Consider the following 17,097-nt stretch of genomic DNA (forward strand, 5'->3'; position numbering starts at 1 on the left):
CCGGGTGGGACTGGGATCCTGCCCCTCTGCGAGCAGCAGCATGTGGGGTGCAGAGTGGTTAAGGACCGGAGCCAGGCAGCCACTCACCAGCTGCAGGGCCTTGGGCACGTCGCACCTCTTCTTTCTGTAGAGCAGACTGGGATAGTAGGTGACGTGGGTATGGGCTTTGTGAGAAGTAAATGAGTGGGCATTTGGAACGCATGTTGTCCTCATTACTGTGAGTGCCACCGCTGCCATCACAGGGCATCCGGAACCAATCCGCACTGACGGCACACTGGAAAGATCAGCTGTGCCTGTGGTTGTTAGGTCAGCTGAAACACACAACTCAGTTGATCTGGTGCGAACTATACACATCATCATTGAGCTGCATTGTAATTAGGTAAAAATGCTAAATAGTTAGTGTGAATATAATTAATACTACTTTTGTGCAGCCAAACAGCTTTAGCTTCTCCTGTCTCCCTTTCCAGCTCTACTTTGTCTCCTGTCAGCAGCAGTATAGACAGTTCTCTCTGGTACCCCCCACTGCTGTGTCCACCTTCGGGGCACCTAGAACACCCCTCTGCCCCAGCTTTTCATGCTGCTAATGCTGCCCTTCCCTGCTCTCCGTCCATCCACTCAGCTTCTCCGCTTCTCCCTCCACTTCTCTCCAAACCTGGGGGCCGCAGGGCCAGCTCGTCTGCTGATCCTCGCTCCCTTCCCTCGGAGGAAACTCGGGGTCCCGAGAAGACGTACTGCCAGGAGCACACATCCTGATCTTGCTGCTGGTTTCAGCTGAAGGAGACACAGGCTACAGGTGGTAATTCAGGGCAGAGATGGGCTGTGGAACCCTGTGTCTGCATGGGGCAGAAGGAGGCAGGGGTGTCCGAGTTAAGGCAGGTGGAGGCTGTGGAGGTAGCGCGGCTCCTGCCTGGGTCTGCAGCTAAGAGGGGCCTGAACCCTTGAGCCACATCACCTTGAACCTGCAAAGCAAGGCCTGGGATTTTGCAGAGGTTCTTCCTCTTCAGGAGAAGGGGTGGTATGGGGAGAGGAAAAGCCATCCACCAGTCCTTCTGATGCCACTGAGACACCCAGGAGTGAGCGAAGTAGGCTTAGTGTGATCCAGGGCCAAAGCGAAGGTGTCCCCCACCCCCAGAATAAGATAAGCTACTCCCTGAAGGCTGGTGGCTCAGCAGAGAGGAATGGCTAACCAGGAGTGATAATTCACTCAGTGCTAGTATCACATACTGTTCTGAACCTGAGGAAGGCAAGGAGGGTTGGAAAGCAGAGGGGAAGACACCTGGGTTCTAAGAATGAGCATGAGATGTCACAGGATGCCAAGACAGCATGAATGGGGGAAGGAAGGCCACGCCTGCCCACCTCGTCCCCACATCTGGGCCTAGGCAGATAGAAGTTGCCTGCAGAGCACTGTCCTGTCCTGGGGCTCCCTACACACCCCTGCTGTATGCCCAGGTGGCACTGCTGTTCACGCACAGGCCAAAGTGAGGTGCCCGGCAGCAGAGGCAGCATGAGGCAGGCGTGGCCATGACACCTCAGGCAGCTTTATTGGTGGAATTTAGGGCATGGGTTGGGGCTTGGGGGCGGTGTCCAGGGCAGAATTTGTCTAGCCACATACACAGTGCCGTGTATGAGGTGGTGGTTAATAGATTCTGTTTATCAATAAATGGATGAAATGGAGGTAGAAAGACTTCCTTGTTCAGTGATTGAAATAGGGCTGTTGAACATAATCACCGTGTGTTAAAGCCATAGTGTATAGGAAGTTCCCACAAATTCTACAAGACAAGCCTCCTGACAGAAAAATCGACACAGTTCACAGTAGGACAGATGCCAATGGCCAGGTAATACAGCAGGTTTCTCAGTCTAACCTGGAGATCAGAGAGAGTGTCTCAAGATGCGTTGTCCTTTCCCCTGTCAGATTGGCGGAGAGGACCATGTGGTCATTGTTGGCCAGAGACGAGGACTTGGTCCTCCCACCAGCAAGGGTGGAAGGGCAGCGCCGACCGACACTTTTTAGTGTGCGTGGTTTACACTTCTGGGCACGTGTCCTGTGTAAACACTTGCTCGGCAAGCACAGAGATTTCCACACCAGCTTCTTACTGCAGCACTGCTCATGAGAGCAGAGAATAGGAACGCGCCCGTCCGTGGGGCATTGGCTGTGGGAACTGTGGTGAAGCCACTCAGTGGACACTCTGAGTCACTGAGGATGAGGCTGGCCTGTGTGTGTTAAATACGTTCCTGACAAACTGGGGGTCCTGTTGTTTACAAATCCTGTATCACAGAAGGTGCCAGAAGGTCTTACAGCAAAGGACTTGTGGGGCTAACTCTGAGGAGCAGCATCGTGGATAAGGAAGATCTGTCATAAGATGCTGCACACTCCCCGGGTTTTGAGCCCGGGGCCCCATGAAGCGTATGTAACTCACACGTCTCTTCACCTTGGGAGCCACAAGAACTATTTTCAAGTTGCATATAACTCATGCACAGGAAATAAAAAATAACAAATTTTTCACTAAATTGGAAAGGATTGTTTTGTTTTTGAAGTTTGTATTCTATTTTCATAATAAAACACCATGGCCCCAAGGAAAAAAAATTTTTTTTCTAGTGCGGCAATCAATGTATTAAAAAGCAACTGCATTGCTTTTTCTTAAAGGTTAAAATTAATCTTTTTTAAAAGAGTTGGGGGAGCTGGCAGGTGAGGGGCTCTGGTGACAGCCTCATCCTGTGTTGGGGGCAGAGGCTTTGAGATCACACACAGCAGGGCAGGAGCCCCAGGTCCTCCGTTGTGAGCCGTGGCCCTCGCCAGTGCCTTCACTCCTCCAAGTCTCAGTCTCCTCACCTTTCGGGGCTGTGTCCTGCCCACCCTGGGGCCCAGACAGGTGAGAGTCAGTGATGGCATCTAACGCACCACAGATCCCAGCACCTGCTGGTTCCCTGCCTCACCCCCAGGAGCTGTGACTTTGGCCTCCAGAGTCTCCTCAGGGACCCATAAGGACAGTACAGCCTCAAGCCCCGAAACAGCAAGATAGCTCCACAGTTGCTGTACCTCTGACCTCCCGCAGTTCCGCACTGTCTGTGCCAACACCTCCTCCTCACCCGCACGCGCCCAGGCAGGCCTTACCATTACCACTCCGCACCTGGGAAACTGAGCTGACAGAACCTGATTTGCCTGGGGCCCCCCAGCCGGTTAAAGGGGCAGCTGGAGCCACGGCTCACACCCCATCCTGTCCTCATTCTCTGCTGCTTTAATGACATGCATCCCAATCACACCTGAGAAAGAGGAAGATACAGTGTCCTTCCTCCTGGCCTCAGCGCCGCCTCTCACTCAGTGAGCCCTTGGGGAGCATCCAGGCTGGGCCTGGCACTGGGCCAGTGGACAAGGCTGAGTGCCTGACCTTGGAGCCCACAGGCCAGGGGAACAGGACAGCAGAAGAAGGGAGGCTGCTTGGTAACCCAGCCCCAGATCCCTGCAGAATTTGCCCCAACTTCAGAAGCTTCAGGGTGTTGGTTTGCCGGTGGGCTCTGCCAGTAAAGTAAGTAGATGGGTCTGGCGCCTCCTGGCTGCCCTCATAGCCATGACAACTGCAGACCTCCAGCGTGGAGACCAGATATATATGCAGGAGAGCTCTCCACCACACGTAAATTATGCAAGAAAGGTCAATAGTGTCTGTTTGCTGAGCTTGTAATCAAAGATGGTGAAACTGATACTTAACTCTCTGGGTGATGATGCTGGTGTTTACACAAAGTCTAAACATTCGGATAATGACGCAGTGTTCTCCTTAGCAGTGACCGTGTCATGTTGTTGTTTATCATAATAACGTTATTGATCAGTAGTAATGAGCATGTATTTTATATATATATATATATATATATATACACACACACACACACACACATACATATATATATATGGGTAGTAGTAGAGCATGGGGGTTAAGAGCTCAGCTTCAGGAGCTGGATGGTTCTAGTCATAATTCTTACTCTGCGACTATTAGGGTTCTCCAGAGAAACAGAACCAACAAGCGGTGTGTGTGTGTAAGTGTATGTAGAGAGAGATGTTTTAAGGAATTGGCTCACACAATTGTAGGGGTGTCAAGTCCAAATTCTGCAAGGCATGCAGGCTGGCAGGCAGGCTGGAGACCCAGGGAAGTTGATGTTGCAGCCAAAATCCAAAGACTGTCTTGGGGGTAGAATCCCATCTTCCTCAGGGTGGGGGCTGGAGTGGGGCTCACTCTTTTTTCTTAAGGCCTCCAACTATTGGATGAGGCTTACACACATTACGGAGGGTGATCTGCTTTACTGCAAGTCTAACTGATTTAAATGTCATCCCATCTAAAAAATACCTTCTTAGCAACATCTAGACTGGTGTTTGACCGAAAACTGGGTACCATGGCCTAGTCAAGTTGACGCATAAAACCATCACAGCCGCTGTCATCAAGTTACTTAACCTTCTGAGCCTCAGCTTCCTCACCTGTAAAGTAAGGGAATGAAGACCTCCTTGAAGGTTTGTTCTGAGGTTTACATGAGATTAATGTAAGTAAAGTGCCTGGAAGAGTGCCTGGCGCACAGTAAGCGTGCAGTGAAAAGAAGGTGTTATTGGACAAACACGAAGCCTGGTTGAGCTTCAAGTCCCAGTTCCACCAGGTGTTGAGCAGGTGGCCTTGGGTGGATCCATTAACCTCACCGAGCCTCAGTTTCCTTCAGATGGTGGTAATCACTGTCTTCCAAGGTGATAATGAAATGATGCACATATAAAGACACTGACATACCTGGCATTCAGTAGGGGCCTGATAAATGCTGGCCCTTTCCCCTTCCCTTCCTGGTGAAGGGAGGCCCTTGGAAGATGTTTGGGAGGTCGGGTGGGCAGGCCAGCAGGGTGGGGCTCAAGAGGACGTTCAGAAGCAGGGCTCAGGGCCCGGAGGATGGCCCACCAGGTGAGCAGATGCATTTCCTGTGGGCATGGCAGGGAGGTAGAAGGGAGGAAGGGCTAGACTCGGTGAGAGACCCTGCACCGGGCTGCAGGGAGAGCAGCCATGCAGGCGGACGGCCCTGGGCACTTCTCCCACGAGCACACCTGAGGGCACCGGGGCAGGGACTCCCGCTGGTGGGAAAGGCCTCCTGGGACCCCAGCGTCCCACTTAATCAGGACTCCTGCTTGCTCCCCCTCTGACCAGCAGGTCATGGGGGCAGGGGTGGCACCTTCAGAACTTGGTCCCAAAATGGGGAGAATTCTACCATCATTACTTTTGGGTAGGTTGTGATGGGGATTTGGGAATAAACCCTTAAGCCAAGTGGTCAACCAGGAAGAAACAGAACCTTTATCTTTGGAAAATCCACCCACAAACTACTACCATGTCAGTATCCCCAATATACTTATTTGTGGTCTCTTATTCCCCTCAAATAGGGGAGGGGATGCACGTTCCCCATTACCCTGCCACTGCGAGTCCTTGCAGGGGCCTCCCTGAATGCTCCCAAGTTAGGCAGCTTACACCTGTTTACCACTTGCGGGTGGGACTTCCCCCAAGGGGCCCCTATTGCCCTGGGCCTGTTTCTTCCCAGCCCACTTAGCAACTAATTCCCAACTGGGACCCCTCTGGGACACTTGCCCTGAGTCTCTCTTCACAGTCCAGAGCTCTGTATACCTCAAGTGGCCAGTGGGGTTCAGGCATCTTGGCTTTTTCCAGGGCTTCCAGAGGTGCCAACACACCTGGGGCATTGGCCAGTAGCAGGACAGGAGAGGCAAGAGGAGAGTAGGTCTTGTTCCAGGGGCTCTCCTGGCCTCACATGCACAGACCCCCACCACCACCGCCACACTGGGTGTCTGTGAGGCCGCTGGGGAAGAGGGATGCACAGCCAGAAGGGAGAAACATGGTACCTGCCTGGGGGACACACAGCTCGGAAACTGCAGAATTGCTGCTTCCTAATAAGCATCATCCTAACAGCTGATGTTTATACAGGATTTGAGCACAGGACACATGGCTCTTACCTCAGGACCACTAGCTAGGACATGGTGGAGCCGGGATTTGAACTCAGGCCGCATAGCTCCTGAGTCATGTTCTCACCCAGTGTGACTGCTGTTTCTGAGCACCTGGAAGCCAACTTGGAAGCTGTCCAGAGTGGTCACCTTTCTTTGAGCCCAGAGAGAGGGTCGGTCACCTTCCCGGACAGCCACTTACACAGATGATGGCTCCTTCTAAAACCCTGCACCACTTACTTGCCCTGTCCCTGGCGTGGCCATTCTCCATGTTGCATTCTAGTTTTCTTATTTCTTTCTTATCTCAGCTGTTTGAGGGCAGAGTCTGGGTCCTGCCCTGCATACAGCAGGCGCTCATCAGATGTCTGTTGAATAAACAGAGAGGCTGGCATTGCCATGTGCAGCGCCAACAGCAACCAAATGACCAGACACCTGCCGACCTTCCGGGGCCGTGAGGGAGAACAAGGAAGACACCACCAGGAGATATGGCTACTCTGAGGTGACTGGCCACTGACTCAGCGGTGGTGGTGGGCTCCGAGATCCAAAGGGAGCGTGAGCAGAGATGTGCTGAGTCTAGCAGAGGAAGCAGACGTGCAAGCCACAAAAACAACACTGATTACCAGAAGTGCCACGAAGCCAACGCGCGCACAGACTGCTGGGGTTAAAGGAGGAAGTGCAGGAACCCCACCCCCCCCGCCACCCCAGCATCTGTGCAGGTCTCCGCAAAGGGTTTCTGTTACATGGCATCTCATTTTCTCCCAACAGCTGGTGCTGTGGGTTTTATCGTCCCTGTTATAATGCCTCCAGGAGTGGCAGGTCCTGCCCAGCCCCACCAGCCAGTTGGTGCTGAGGCCAGGACACCCGGGCAGCTTGCGGACTGCTGCCTGTGCAGGGCCGGTGTGTGCCCGCTACGTGCCCCGCACCCGCACGGTTCTCGGTGCTGGACCACGGCAGTGCCCTGCTGGACACAGTTCCTGCCCTTGTGGCTCTTACGTCTAGTAGATGGTGCCCAACAATGTGCAGACACACACATAGGATGTGTCAGAGGGTGACAAAGGCTACTGAGAAGGCCAGAGTGGTTTCACCTTCCCAGAGCACGGCTTTCCCCTCTCAGGCCCAGGAGATCTAGGGAGCCTAGGTCTCCCCGTCTGTGAGCCGAGGGGGCCAGTTTTACTCCTGGAACGACTGAAGTTGGGAGCTAAGGTGCCGGGACAGGACAGGATGTTTTAGGAACCAAGGACTTGTATCACCCCTAAACCCACCAGCCAGGAGGGGAGCAGACCACTGGGTCCTCTGCCGCAGTCGGGTGCCACTTGTGCCCCCCTCCTCCTGTGGCCAGGATGGCGAAGGGAGGTTTCCTGCTGCTACTCCTGTGACCCAAAGGGGACCTGGAGGAACAGGGAGAGAAAAGTGGGGGAGGGGCGGAGTGCACTTTGGTCAGTAGGGTGGTGGTTACTACCGTGGTGGGGAAGTCAGGTCATTTGGCCCGTTTGTAGAGAGGTCGTGCGGCAGGCCTGGAAAATGCTAGTCTGGTCCGTTGCCGTGCCCTGGGTCTCCTAGTGCCCTCCTGTTGGAAGCGGCTGATTCTCCGGTGTGGGGATCTGGCGCCTGCTCGGTCATCAGAGAAGAGTGCGGAGATGGAAGGCCGTCCCAGCAGAGGCAGGACAGACAGACAGCACGTGGGGTCGTGAGACTGGGACTGGACTGGAAGTGAGGAAACCAAGGTTCAGTCAGGCCCCCTTTCCAAGGGGAAGAGCTCATCTCTGAGTGTCCAAAGGAGAGATTCAGAAGGGAATCCTAGCAGTGCTTTCTAAGTCATATGACAGCACGTATGTCCTGCGGTCATAGCCATAACCAACTGCTTTCCTTGCCAATATTCTAACACCATGGTTCAAACATCTAATATTTAATAGAAAAAAAAACTTGGAGAAATTCAGTGTGATGCTCAGTCAATGACTGAAACCTATACTCTTTCTACTCAAGCGAGAAGTTTCATGAGAATCTGTGCTGTTTGAGAGGTCTTTTGCTGTATTCCCGGAGTCCATGCAAAAATAGAACTTCCTGCAGGGGGTGGGGGGTGCAGAGGTCTGCACTTCTGCAATTTCCACAAAACACATTTCACACAACTCCTCTTGGGCTCACACAGTGGCAACCTCGAAACCAGGGTAGCTGCTTCCCAGGACTGTCCAGAGATTCTCTGTCTGCTTCGGCCCTCTTGCTCCCCTCCTCCCAAACCACAGCCAGCCCCCACGCCCTCCTCCCCGTCGCCGAGTTCAGCCCAGGAAGGCTCTGGCAGCCCAGCTAGTAATGGCTGCCATGTATCGGACGTCCGCTGTGTGTCAGAGCATTTTTGGAGACTCTTTGCCTATCCTCCCAGAGAGGCTGTCATTAACCGCATGTTCTAGGTGAAGAAACCGGTCCTCAGAAAGGTTGACTCCCCAAGGCCACACAGCTCTTACGTGGCGGAGCCGAGAGCTGTGGGGCTCTTCCCAGGCCTAGCAGAGTGTGAAGCCACCCTCCGTCGTGTGTCCGCAGACCTCTCCCAGAGCTCCTCCCCACCCTCGCTGCTGGACCAGCTGCAGATGGGCTGTGACGGGGCCTCGAGTGGCAGCCTCAACATGGAGTGCCGGGTGTGCGGGGACAAGGCCTCAGGTTTCCACTATGGTGTTCATGCATGTGAGGGGTGCAAGGTACGGACTGTGGGCGGGGTGGGGGCTGGCCGTTGGGGGTCATGGTCCCATGGGGAGTTGACCTGCCACGAGGGCTTTGCCCAGCCAGGGCTGGGTCCCTGACAGCATCCACTGCAGAATTCCTGCCCAGGAGGCAGCCCGGCCCTTGAGCCTGTCCCAGGCCTCAGCTCTGGGCCCTGCAGGACAGGAGGGGTTCCCCTGTCAGGCCTGCCCTGCTGGGCACTCACTCGGGCTCTGTGGGCGGCTGGCGCCCCCTGGGGACCAGGCTCCAGAAGGCAGGCAGGATAGAACCAGGGTCTTGGGCCGAGCCGTCTTCCTACCTGAGGTCAGTCTCCTGTGTCTCAAGGCTTGAAGGAGGCTCTTTGAGAAAAAAGGAAACGTGACATTTCCTTTTCCAGTGATCCTTCTAGGTCCTTCCTCCTAACTTCACACCATCAAAATTTCACAAATTGTTTTATTAAACCACCACCTAGAAAATACACAGAACCAAACACATTTATGAATAAATCAAGTTAACCATGATACAGTTTTATGTTACCAAACTAACAAGAAACTTTAAGACTTCTTTAGGCATTTGCAATAAATAATTTAAATATTATTTTAATTATTTTAGAAGTTTTAGAGTTATTTACTTTTCTTCTCCATCTCCCCTCCAAAAAATTTCCCACTATTTCCAGATTTCAGGAATTTTTACATCTTTGTGATAATTAGGCCCTTGGGCATGACCCAGCGGGCAGAGCAGGATGCCCAACCTCTTTCCTCGCCTGTCCTCGGTCCCTCAGGGCTTCTTCCGTCGGACGATCCGCATGAAGCTGGAGTACGACAAGTGTGAGCGGAGCTGCAAGATCCAGAAGAAGAACCGCAACAAGTGCCAGTACTGCCGCTTCCAGAAATGCCTGGCACTGGGCATGTCACACAATGGTGAGAGTGACCGGGCAAGTCGCACGGGTGCTGGCTTCACGCAGCCTGAAAGCAGGTTCAGGGAGCACCCAGTGCAGCCCGGAGTGGGCAGCCTTAGAGGGGTGCCTGGCACCCAGTAAGCGCCGGGGCTCTACTGTTGACTTTGCGATCTGGACCCTGGGTCTTGGAGCCTAAGACCTGCCGCTTCCCCAGACTGCCCAGCACCCACCAGGGGCCCCAGGCTCGGGCAGTCACTAGTAAGTGACCACATGTCAGTTGCCAGGAGCTAGGCAGGAGTTTCTTAGAGGCCAGCCACTCCCAGGGGACAGAGCCTTCTCTGTTCTGTGCTCCAGGCCTCCCAGAGTCTTGTCTTCCGACCCCTCGGGTAGGATATTGCAAAGCCCACCCACCCCCTCTGTACTCCTCTGGGTGGGACCCAGAGAATAGGGAAGAGCCTCTTGTTTAATTATTTCTATGGATGAGTCAGCTGCTTGGCCAAACTTTGACCCAGGGATGCCTTAACTGTCCTGTATCTTAGAGCCCCCTTCATCTGTGGCTCTTCCTGGCTGATGGGGACTGGCGGGTCTGGGGTTGGATCCTTCCCCTTCTGTCTGTGTCTGCCCTGACCCCATTCCTTGGGTGGCTTCAAGGGATTTCCTAGGAAATCTCAGGGCTGACTGAATCCTTCCCCTCGCTCCTACTCTGAGAGAAGCCACATTCATATCCTGCTCACTTACTATTCTTGACAATTTTGAGTACTTACTATGTGAGTACTCTTGTGTAATTATTCCAACAACCCAGTAAGTTTTAAGGAATATTAGCCTCATTTTTCTGATTAAAAAAAGAAAGATGAAATAGCCTGTCCAAAGCCACGCAGCCAGTAAGCTGCTGAGCTAGAACTCGGCACAGGCCTTTGTCACCCAATACTGTCATCCCAACCTCCACACTGCACTGCCTCTCAGCCAGAGTAGCTCAGTCACTTAATTAGGCCCTGTGTGCTGGGCACTGTGAACCAGACAGACAAAATCCGTGCCCTGGTGGAGCTTGCATTCTGGAGGGGCCAGCCCAGCAGTCCCACCCTGCTGACTCTAGAGCTTCTGAGGACCCTGGGCTCAAGAAGGATATGTCCGCCTTTGACCCTGCACCTGTAGGGGGATGGGAAGTTTAGAGGTGCTGGCCCCTGCCTGGGCTCCTTGACTGTCCCTGGTCCCTGTGCAGCCATCCGCTTTGGCCGGATGCCGGAGGCTGAGAAGAGGAAGCTGGTGGCGGGGCTGACGGCAAGCGAGGGGAGCCAGCACAACCCCCAGGTGGCTGACCTGAAGGCCTTCTCCAAGCACATCTACAACGCCTACCTGAAAAACTTCAACATGACCAAAAAGAAGGCCCGCAGCATCCTCACCGGCAAAGCCAGCCACACAGCGGTGAGTGTCACTGCTTGGCCTGGCAGCATCCGGGGCTCTGGGCCCTGCTGCTGCCTGTCTGACTCTGGGGAGAGCCAGGCCTCCTCCCTCCCCTGACTTCACGGTCCAGGCAGGAGCTGTGGGGAGCACAGGGCGGGGGTCCCCTGAGGCCTCACCTCTAACAGGGCCTGATTTTCAGCCCTTTGTGATCCACGACATCGAGACATTGTGGCAGGCAGAGAAGGGCCTTGTGTGGAAGCAGCTGGTGAACGGCCTGCCGCCCTACAAGGAGATCAGCGTGCACGTCTTCTACCGCTGCCAGTGCACCACGGTGGAGACCGTGCGGGAGCTCACCGAGTTCGCCAAGAGCATCCCCAGCTTCAGCAGCCTCTTCCTCAACGACCAGGTGACCCTTCTCAAGTACGGCGTGCACGAGGCCATCTTCGCCATGCTGGCCTCCATTGTCAACAAGGATGGGCTGCTGGTGGCCAACGGCAGTGGCTTTGTCACTCGTGAGTTCCTGCGAAGCCTCCGCAAGCCCTTCGGTGACATTATTGAGCCCAAGTTCGAGTTTGCTGTCAAGTTCAATGCCCTGGAACTTGACGACAGTGACCTGGCCCTGTTCATCGCAGCCATCATTCTGTGCGGAGGTGCGTGAGGGGGGCAGGTGGGCCAGCCCCACACAGCCGGTCCCCCTGGGGCTTGGCCTCACTGCAGGGCATCAGGCCTGAGTCCAGGCAGCATGAGGACGTGTCCACGTGGTGACGGCAGTGGCACTTGCAGGGAACTGCCTGAACACACAGGATCGGCTCCATCTCATTACGTCAACAGATGGAGGTAGCGATAGAAAAACACCGCAAAGAAATAGGCCCACTAAATGGGGCTATCTCTGAGTTGTAGAGAAATTTTCGATATTTTCCCATGCATTTTTTAAGTTCTGACATAATACAATAATAACCATGCTAGCTAACAGTGGCACAGGGACTGTTGTAGTTCCTTTTCATCACTTATAACTCGTTCGATCCTTACAACCACCTTGTAGAAGAGGTGCTTTTACTATCCCCGTTTTACAGATGAGACTGGAGCCCAGAGAAGCCCAGTGGCCTGCCCGTGGCCTCACCACAGTCTGTGGTGGCCACAGGATTTGAGTCCAGGCATCGAGTCTCTTAACTACGATAACATGCTGCCTACTCAGGGGGAGGGAACTACTGGCAAAAAACAAAAGAAGTGGGCCAAGACCAGGGGCAAAGGGACCAGAACACTCTGGAGCCATCACTGACAGGACAGGGCTCTGTCACAGCCAAGGAGACCTGCTGTCCCCTGGGCCAAGTCACCATGGGGGGGGCGGGCGGGGAGCTCCTCTGCCTCTCTGAGCCCCTCACCTGCCCTGTGTCCCCACAGACCGGCCAGGCCTCATGAACGTGCCACAGGTAGAGGCCATCCAGGACACCATCCTGCGAGCCCTCGAGTTCCACCTGCAGGCCAACCACCCCGACGCCCAGTACCTCTTCCCCAAGCTGCTGCAGAAGATGGCTGACCTGCGGCAGCTGGTCACCGAGCACGCCCAGCTGATGCAGCGCATCAAGAAGACCGAGACCGAGACCTCGCTGCACCCCCTGCTCCAGGAGATCTACAAGGACATGTACTGAGGGGCGGTGCCCAGGCCTCCCTGCAGGCTCCAGTGGGGCCAGCGTGGAGGGGCCCCATGTGACTTTTCCGTTGACCAGCCCACGAGCACACGGCCCGGCCTGGAGCAGCGGAACCACGGACTCGCGCCCAGACACACGCTGCCTCTGGCTCCCTGTGCTCCTTCTCCCTCTCCCTCCGTCACCCGACTCTTCCTGTCCTTTGTGGTTTCTCTTTCTCACTTCCTCTTTCTCGTCTAATTTCCCTTGTTCTTTTTCTTCCCTGCTCTATAGGTTTCCATCTTCCTTCTTCCCATGCCCTCCCTTTCTCTGTCCCCACCCCCACGTCTGTCCCTGTTCCTCATTCTGTGGAACAGTTTGTATTATCTCACCAGCAGCATAGAACGGGACCTCTGCTTTCGCACACCTTTTCCCCAGGAGCAGAAGAGAGTGGGGCCGCCATCTGCCCTGTCACTGCACCTGCAGGCTTAGGGCCTCATTCTGTCTCCTGTCTGCAGAGCAAAAGACTTGAGCCTTCCAAAGAAACACTAAGCTCCCTGGGCCTGGCTTCCCCGGGAAGCTGAGCATGGCCTGGACTGATGGCAGCAGCCCAGTCATGGGCCCCTGCCGTGGAGGACGGTGGGCAGGGGGCCTAGGCTGAGAGCCGACACCTCCCCCGGATTGTCACTGGCCCTCTGAGGCTGCCCCCACCCCCCGCCTGACCCAACCAGCCCTACTGTAGCAGCACCCCCAGCCCTGCTGACACCCAGCATCCTTCCCTTCTTCACACTGGTTTTCCAGGCCAATGTCACTGATGGCCCCTGCGCTGGCCGCTGCGGGGCAGCCCCCTGGCCTGGAAGGAGGCCGGGTTCCCTCCAGGTGGGGAGACCCCATGGCCCTGTTGAAGAGGAGCAAGTCTCAAGGGAGGGAGGTGGAGGTTGGTGGTTGGAGGGAAGCAGCAAGACTTAAATCTGCCCCCAGGACTGGGACCGTGAGTCCTGGGGTGACAGGCCAGGGAGAGCTTGGGGCAGGCCCTCCATGTGACCCTCTTCTCTAGCCAGTCAGCTGAAGGTCAGCACCCCCCGCCCCAGAGCTGCGCCCCCAGACTCCAGCCCGCACCACAAGCACTGAAATCACTTTGCCTGCAGGTTCTGTGCCCCCTTCCCCGAGGCAAGTGAGTGTCCAGAGAGGCCTGCAGGTGGGCAGGCAGAGCTGTGCCCTCTGCCAGGGCTGGGCCGGATCTCTGGGTGGGCATGGGTGTCCTGTTGAGTCACCCGGCACCCACTCACAGCTGCCAGGGATAAACCGATCCTGTTCATTCCGACATCCTCTGTCCCCACAGCTCTGCTGCCCTCCCCTTCCCCTATATTCAGCCCAGCTGGTCACCTGAAATTCTCCCTACACAGCCTCTGGTGACCAGGGACCTTGCCGAGTGCAGTCCCACAGCTTGGCCTGTGTCCTCCCCTGCTCCCAGGTGGAGGTACGCTCACCTCCACAACCTGGAGTGCCATGTCTGAGCCTAGCCAGGCTGCAGGGTGAGGGACTCAGCAAGGTGGTGGAGACCTGGGCCCTGTCTGTTCCTTCCTCCCCAGGAGCCGTTCCATCTGACTGCGGCTCTGGGGGGAAATGCCCTGCGTCTGCCCCTCCAGCGCTGTGGCCTTCCATGGCCCAGGATCACACTCTCCTGGCACAGTTCTTCCCTCTGCCTCCACCTGGCCGACCAGGGCTTTGGGTTAGGGGCGCCTCCTTCCAGGGGGGGCTGTGAAGGGAGAGCTGCTGTGCCTGCCCTCCCCTCCCGAACCCAGGTCTGGTGCTGAGGATACAGCTCTTCTCAGTGTCTGAACAATCTCCAAAATTGAAATGTATATTTTTGCTAGGAGCCCCAGCTTCCTGTGTTTTTAATATAAATAGTGTACACAGACTGACAAGACTTTAAATAAATGGGAATTAAATATTTAAGAGTTGACTTTCAGCTGACTCGGTCCTTCGCATGTTCTTCCTGGGGCTGATTGGATCCCTCCCCCTCCACATCAGTGCACGGAGGGAACTGGGCTGGGCAGGGCAGCCTCTGGGGCCCTGCGTGTCCTTCCCCTCACCTGCTCTGCTCCGGCGTGGCAGCCGGCTGGGGTTGTGGAGGACTGAGAAGGTGCCATCCCTACCCTGCAGAGAGAATTCGAGGGATCAGGGAAGGGACGCACATGCTCAGAAAAGGCTGTGTGGTGCCCTGGCGCTCATCGGGCGGAGTGTGCGGGAGTCTGGGAGGGACGCGGAAGCCCCCGGAGGCGGCAGCGTGCACTGGGCAGGCCTTGCACGGTACGCAGGACTCATCACCAGAGCCAGGTTGTCACCCCCACAAGAGGTCACCTGCTGTTTTACAGGCAAGAAAGCACAATGAGAGACCAGGGAGTATGCCGTGGTCACTCAGCCAGGAAGAGGCATGGCCAGCATTCCATCCACAGCCTTACGATCCCTGCTTTGCCCCCGTGAGCAAAGCCTTGGGGACAATAGTCGGTCACCTGGCCTCTTTTTAATGATACTCAGGATAAATGAATCAAGCATAAAAAAGAAGGCAATCTTAAAAGAATGAGAAGATACTACCTTTGCAATAATTCTGTAAGCCTAAAACTATTCTGAAACAGAGTTTATTTAAAAAAAAAAAAAAGAAAGGGGGAAAAAAGGGGTCCTGGGCTGGTAATATCCCTGGGAATCCTTTCTGGATGCCAGTTACAGCCAGTACAGAATTCCCGCAAAATTGCAGATAGGAAGAAACAAGCCTGCGTGAAATAGACATAACCAGTGAAATTGGAGCCCCAGAACTTTGAAAAATATGTAACTATTGACTACTGTATAGGAAATAAATGTTTTATATTATTAGGAAATAAGAAATCAAAACAGAAAGGAATAATTTGCTTTTTAAGAGGGAAAAAAACACTTTAAAAGGAATGTGTGGAACATCTATAAAAAGAAAAAATAACCCTCAATGAGTTAAAAAACAGAGTAGACACAGGCAGAGATCATTTTTGCACCTCGAGAAAGTTCTGTAGAAATCCAGAAAATAGCACAGGGAGGCCACGACATAGAAACCGCGGAAAGGAAGAAGGTGGTGAAAATCTCACACACTGCAGAAGGGAGACATTGGTTCTGTCCAACCAATTTGAAAAGCAACTGGGCAAAATCTAGCGAAGTTAAAGATGCCCACACTCTGTTACCCTGCATTTTCCTATTAAGAGGCACCTGTGGGTGCTGTGGGGCACCCTCCGGCTCCCACCTCACAGGACCCAGGCACTAATTGCCACGTCTGGGGAGTATCAGTTGCTGAGCTCACAGCTGAGCCCCTCTCGGGGCACTGCCCTTACCAAAGGAGGCTGCCTCACCCAGTGGTACGCACACCCCTCCTCAGGGCAGCCTGTGTCCAGCATGGGAGTGTGAAGGCCAAGCCTTCTTGTCCCAGTTTGGGACAACTGGAAGGATCATCCTAGCTTCAGAGCTGAGGCTTCTCTTGTAACTATGTTGCAGTTTAACTTCTCCCTCTACTCAATCCTGCTTCCTTCAATTCCTTACAGGTGTTTTCCAAAGAGCATTCTCCAGGAAGTATCCTGCAAGTAAACCTCCAAATCTATTTCCTAGAGAAGCCAACCTGAGTCAATACCCTACAGTGAAACCCACCAAGTTACACCAAGACTGATATACATGTTCATCACATCAATAGCAAAAACTTGGAAACAACAAAAACATCATGAATGGGAAAATGGATAAACTTGGACATATGTATACAAGGTAAAGAAAAGATCCTAGAAGAAACACATTAAAAAAAAATTTATAGGCCGGGCGAAGTGGCTCATTCCTATAATCCTAGCACTCTGGGAGGCTGAGGTGGGCGGATCGTTTGAGCTCAGAAGTTCGAGACCAGCCTGAGCAAGAGTGAGACCCCCGTCTCTACTAAAAATAGAAAGAAATTAGCTGGACAACTAAAAATATATATAGAAAAAATTAGCCGGGCATGGTGGTGCATGCCTGTAGTCCCAGCTACTTGGGAGGCTGAGGCAGGAGGATCGCTTAAGCCCAGGAGTTTGAGGTTGCTGTGAGCGAGGCTGACGCCACGGCACTCACTCTAGCCCGGGCAACAGAGCAAGACTCTGTCTTCAAAAAAAAAAAAAAAAAAACACCAAACTATAATGAGATACTGTTTTTTTACTTACCAAATTAAATACTAAAAGGTTTGATAACATTGTGTTGGCAAGAGTGTATAGAAACTGTGGTAGGACTGTAAACTGGCACAGCCTTCACGGAGGGCATATTGGCCATACCTATAAAATACTTTAAAAATAATTTTGATTCAGCAAAAGTGAAAACAAAAATGTCCAGGACTATCATTTTCCCAATCTAGTGTTTCAACTTACCGATAAATATAGAAAGTTGTTAAAATTCAATTTAAGAATCTCTCCTTTAACTTTTAAGTGAATTCCTCTTATTTGGTGTTTTTTAACTTTCCCAACTTCCCTCCCACATGGGGCAGT

The 17,097-nt window shown here is 53.7% G+C and overlaps 1 protein-coding gene across 5 annotated transcripts in view; it reads left to right on the forward strand.

Annotated features, from left to right (window-relative positions):
- Positions 1-14,500, forward strand: part of PPARD (peroxisome proliferator activated receptor delta) — a 75,368-nt gene extending 60,868 nt beyond the window's left edge. For 4 of the 5 annotated variants that reach the window (XM_069489204.1, XM_069489207.1, XM_069489206.1 and 1 more), the window contains 5 exons: positions 8,501-8,655; positions 9,438-9,576; positions 10,774-10,976; positions 11,155-11,605; positions 12,357-14,500. In XM_069489204.1, the coding sequence (XP_069345305.1) occupies positions 8,501-8,655; positions 9,438-9,576; positions 10,774-10,976; positions 11,155-11,605; positions 12,357-12,604 (1,196 nt within the window). In that variant the 3' untranslated portion in view covers positions 12,605-14,500. The remainder of the gene's footprint in view (positions 1-8,500; positions 8,656-9,437; positions 9,577-10,773; positions 10,977-11,154; positions 11,606-12,356) is intronic. The other variant, XM_069489208.1, reaches the window with a different exon arrangement.
- The last annotated feature ends 2,597 nt before the right edge of the window (positions 14,501-17,097 follow it).

Source organism: Eulemur rufifrons, chromosome 15, assembly GCF_041146395.1.
Source record: "Eulemur rufifrons isolate Redbay chromosome 15, OSU_ERuf_1, whole genome shotgun sequence".
NCBI classification, from domain to species: Eukaryota; Metazoa; Chordata; class Mammalia; order Primates; family Lemuridae; genus Eulemur; species Eulemur rufifrons.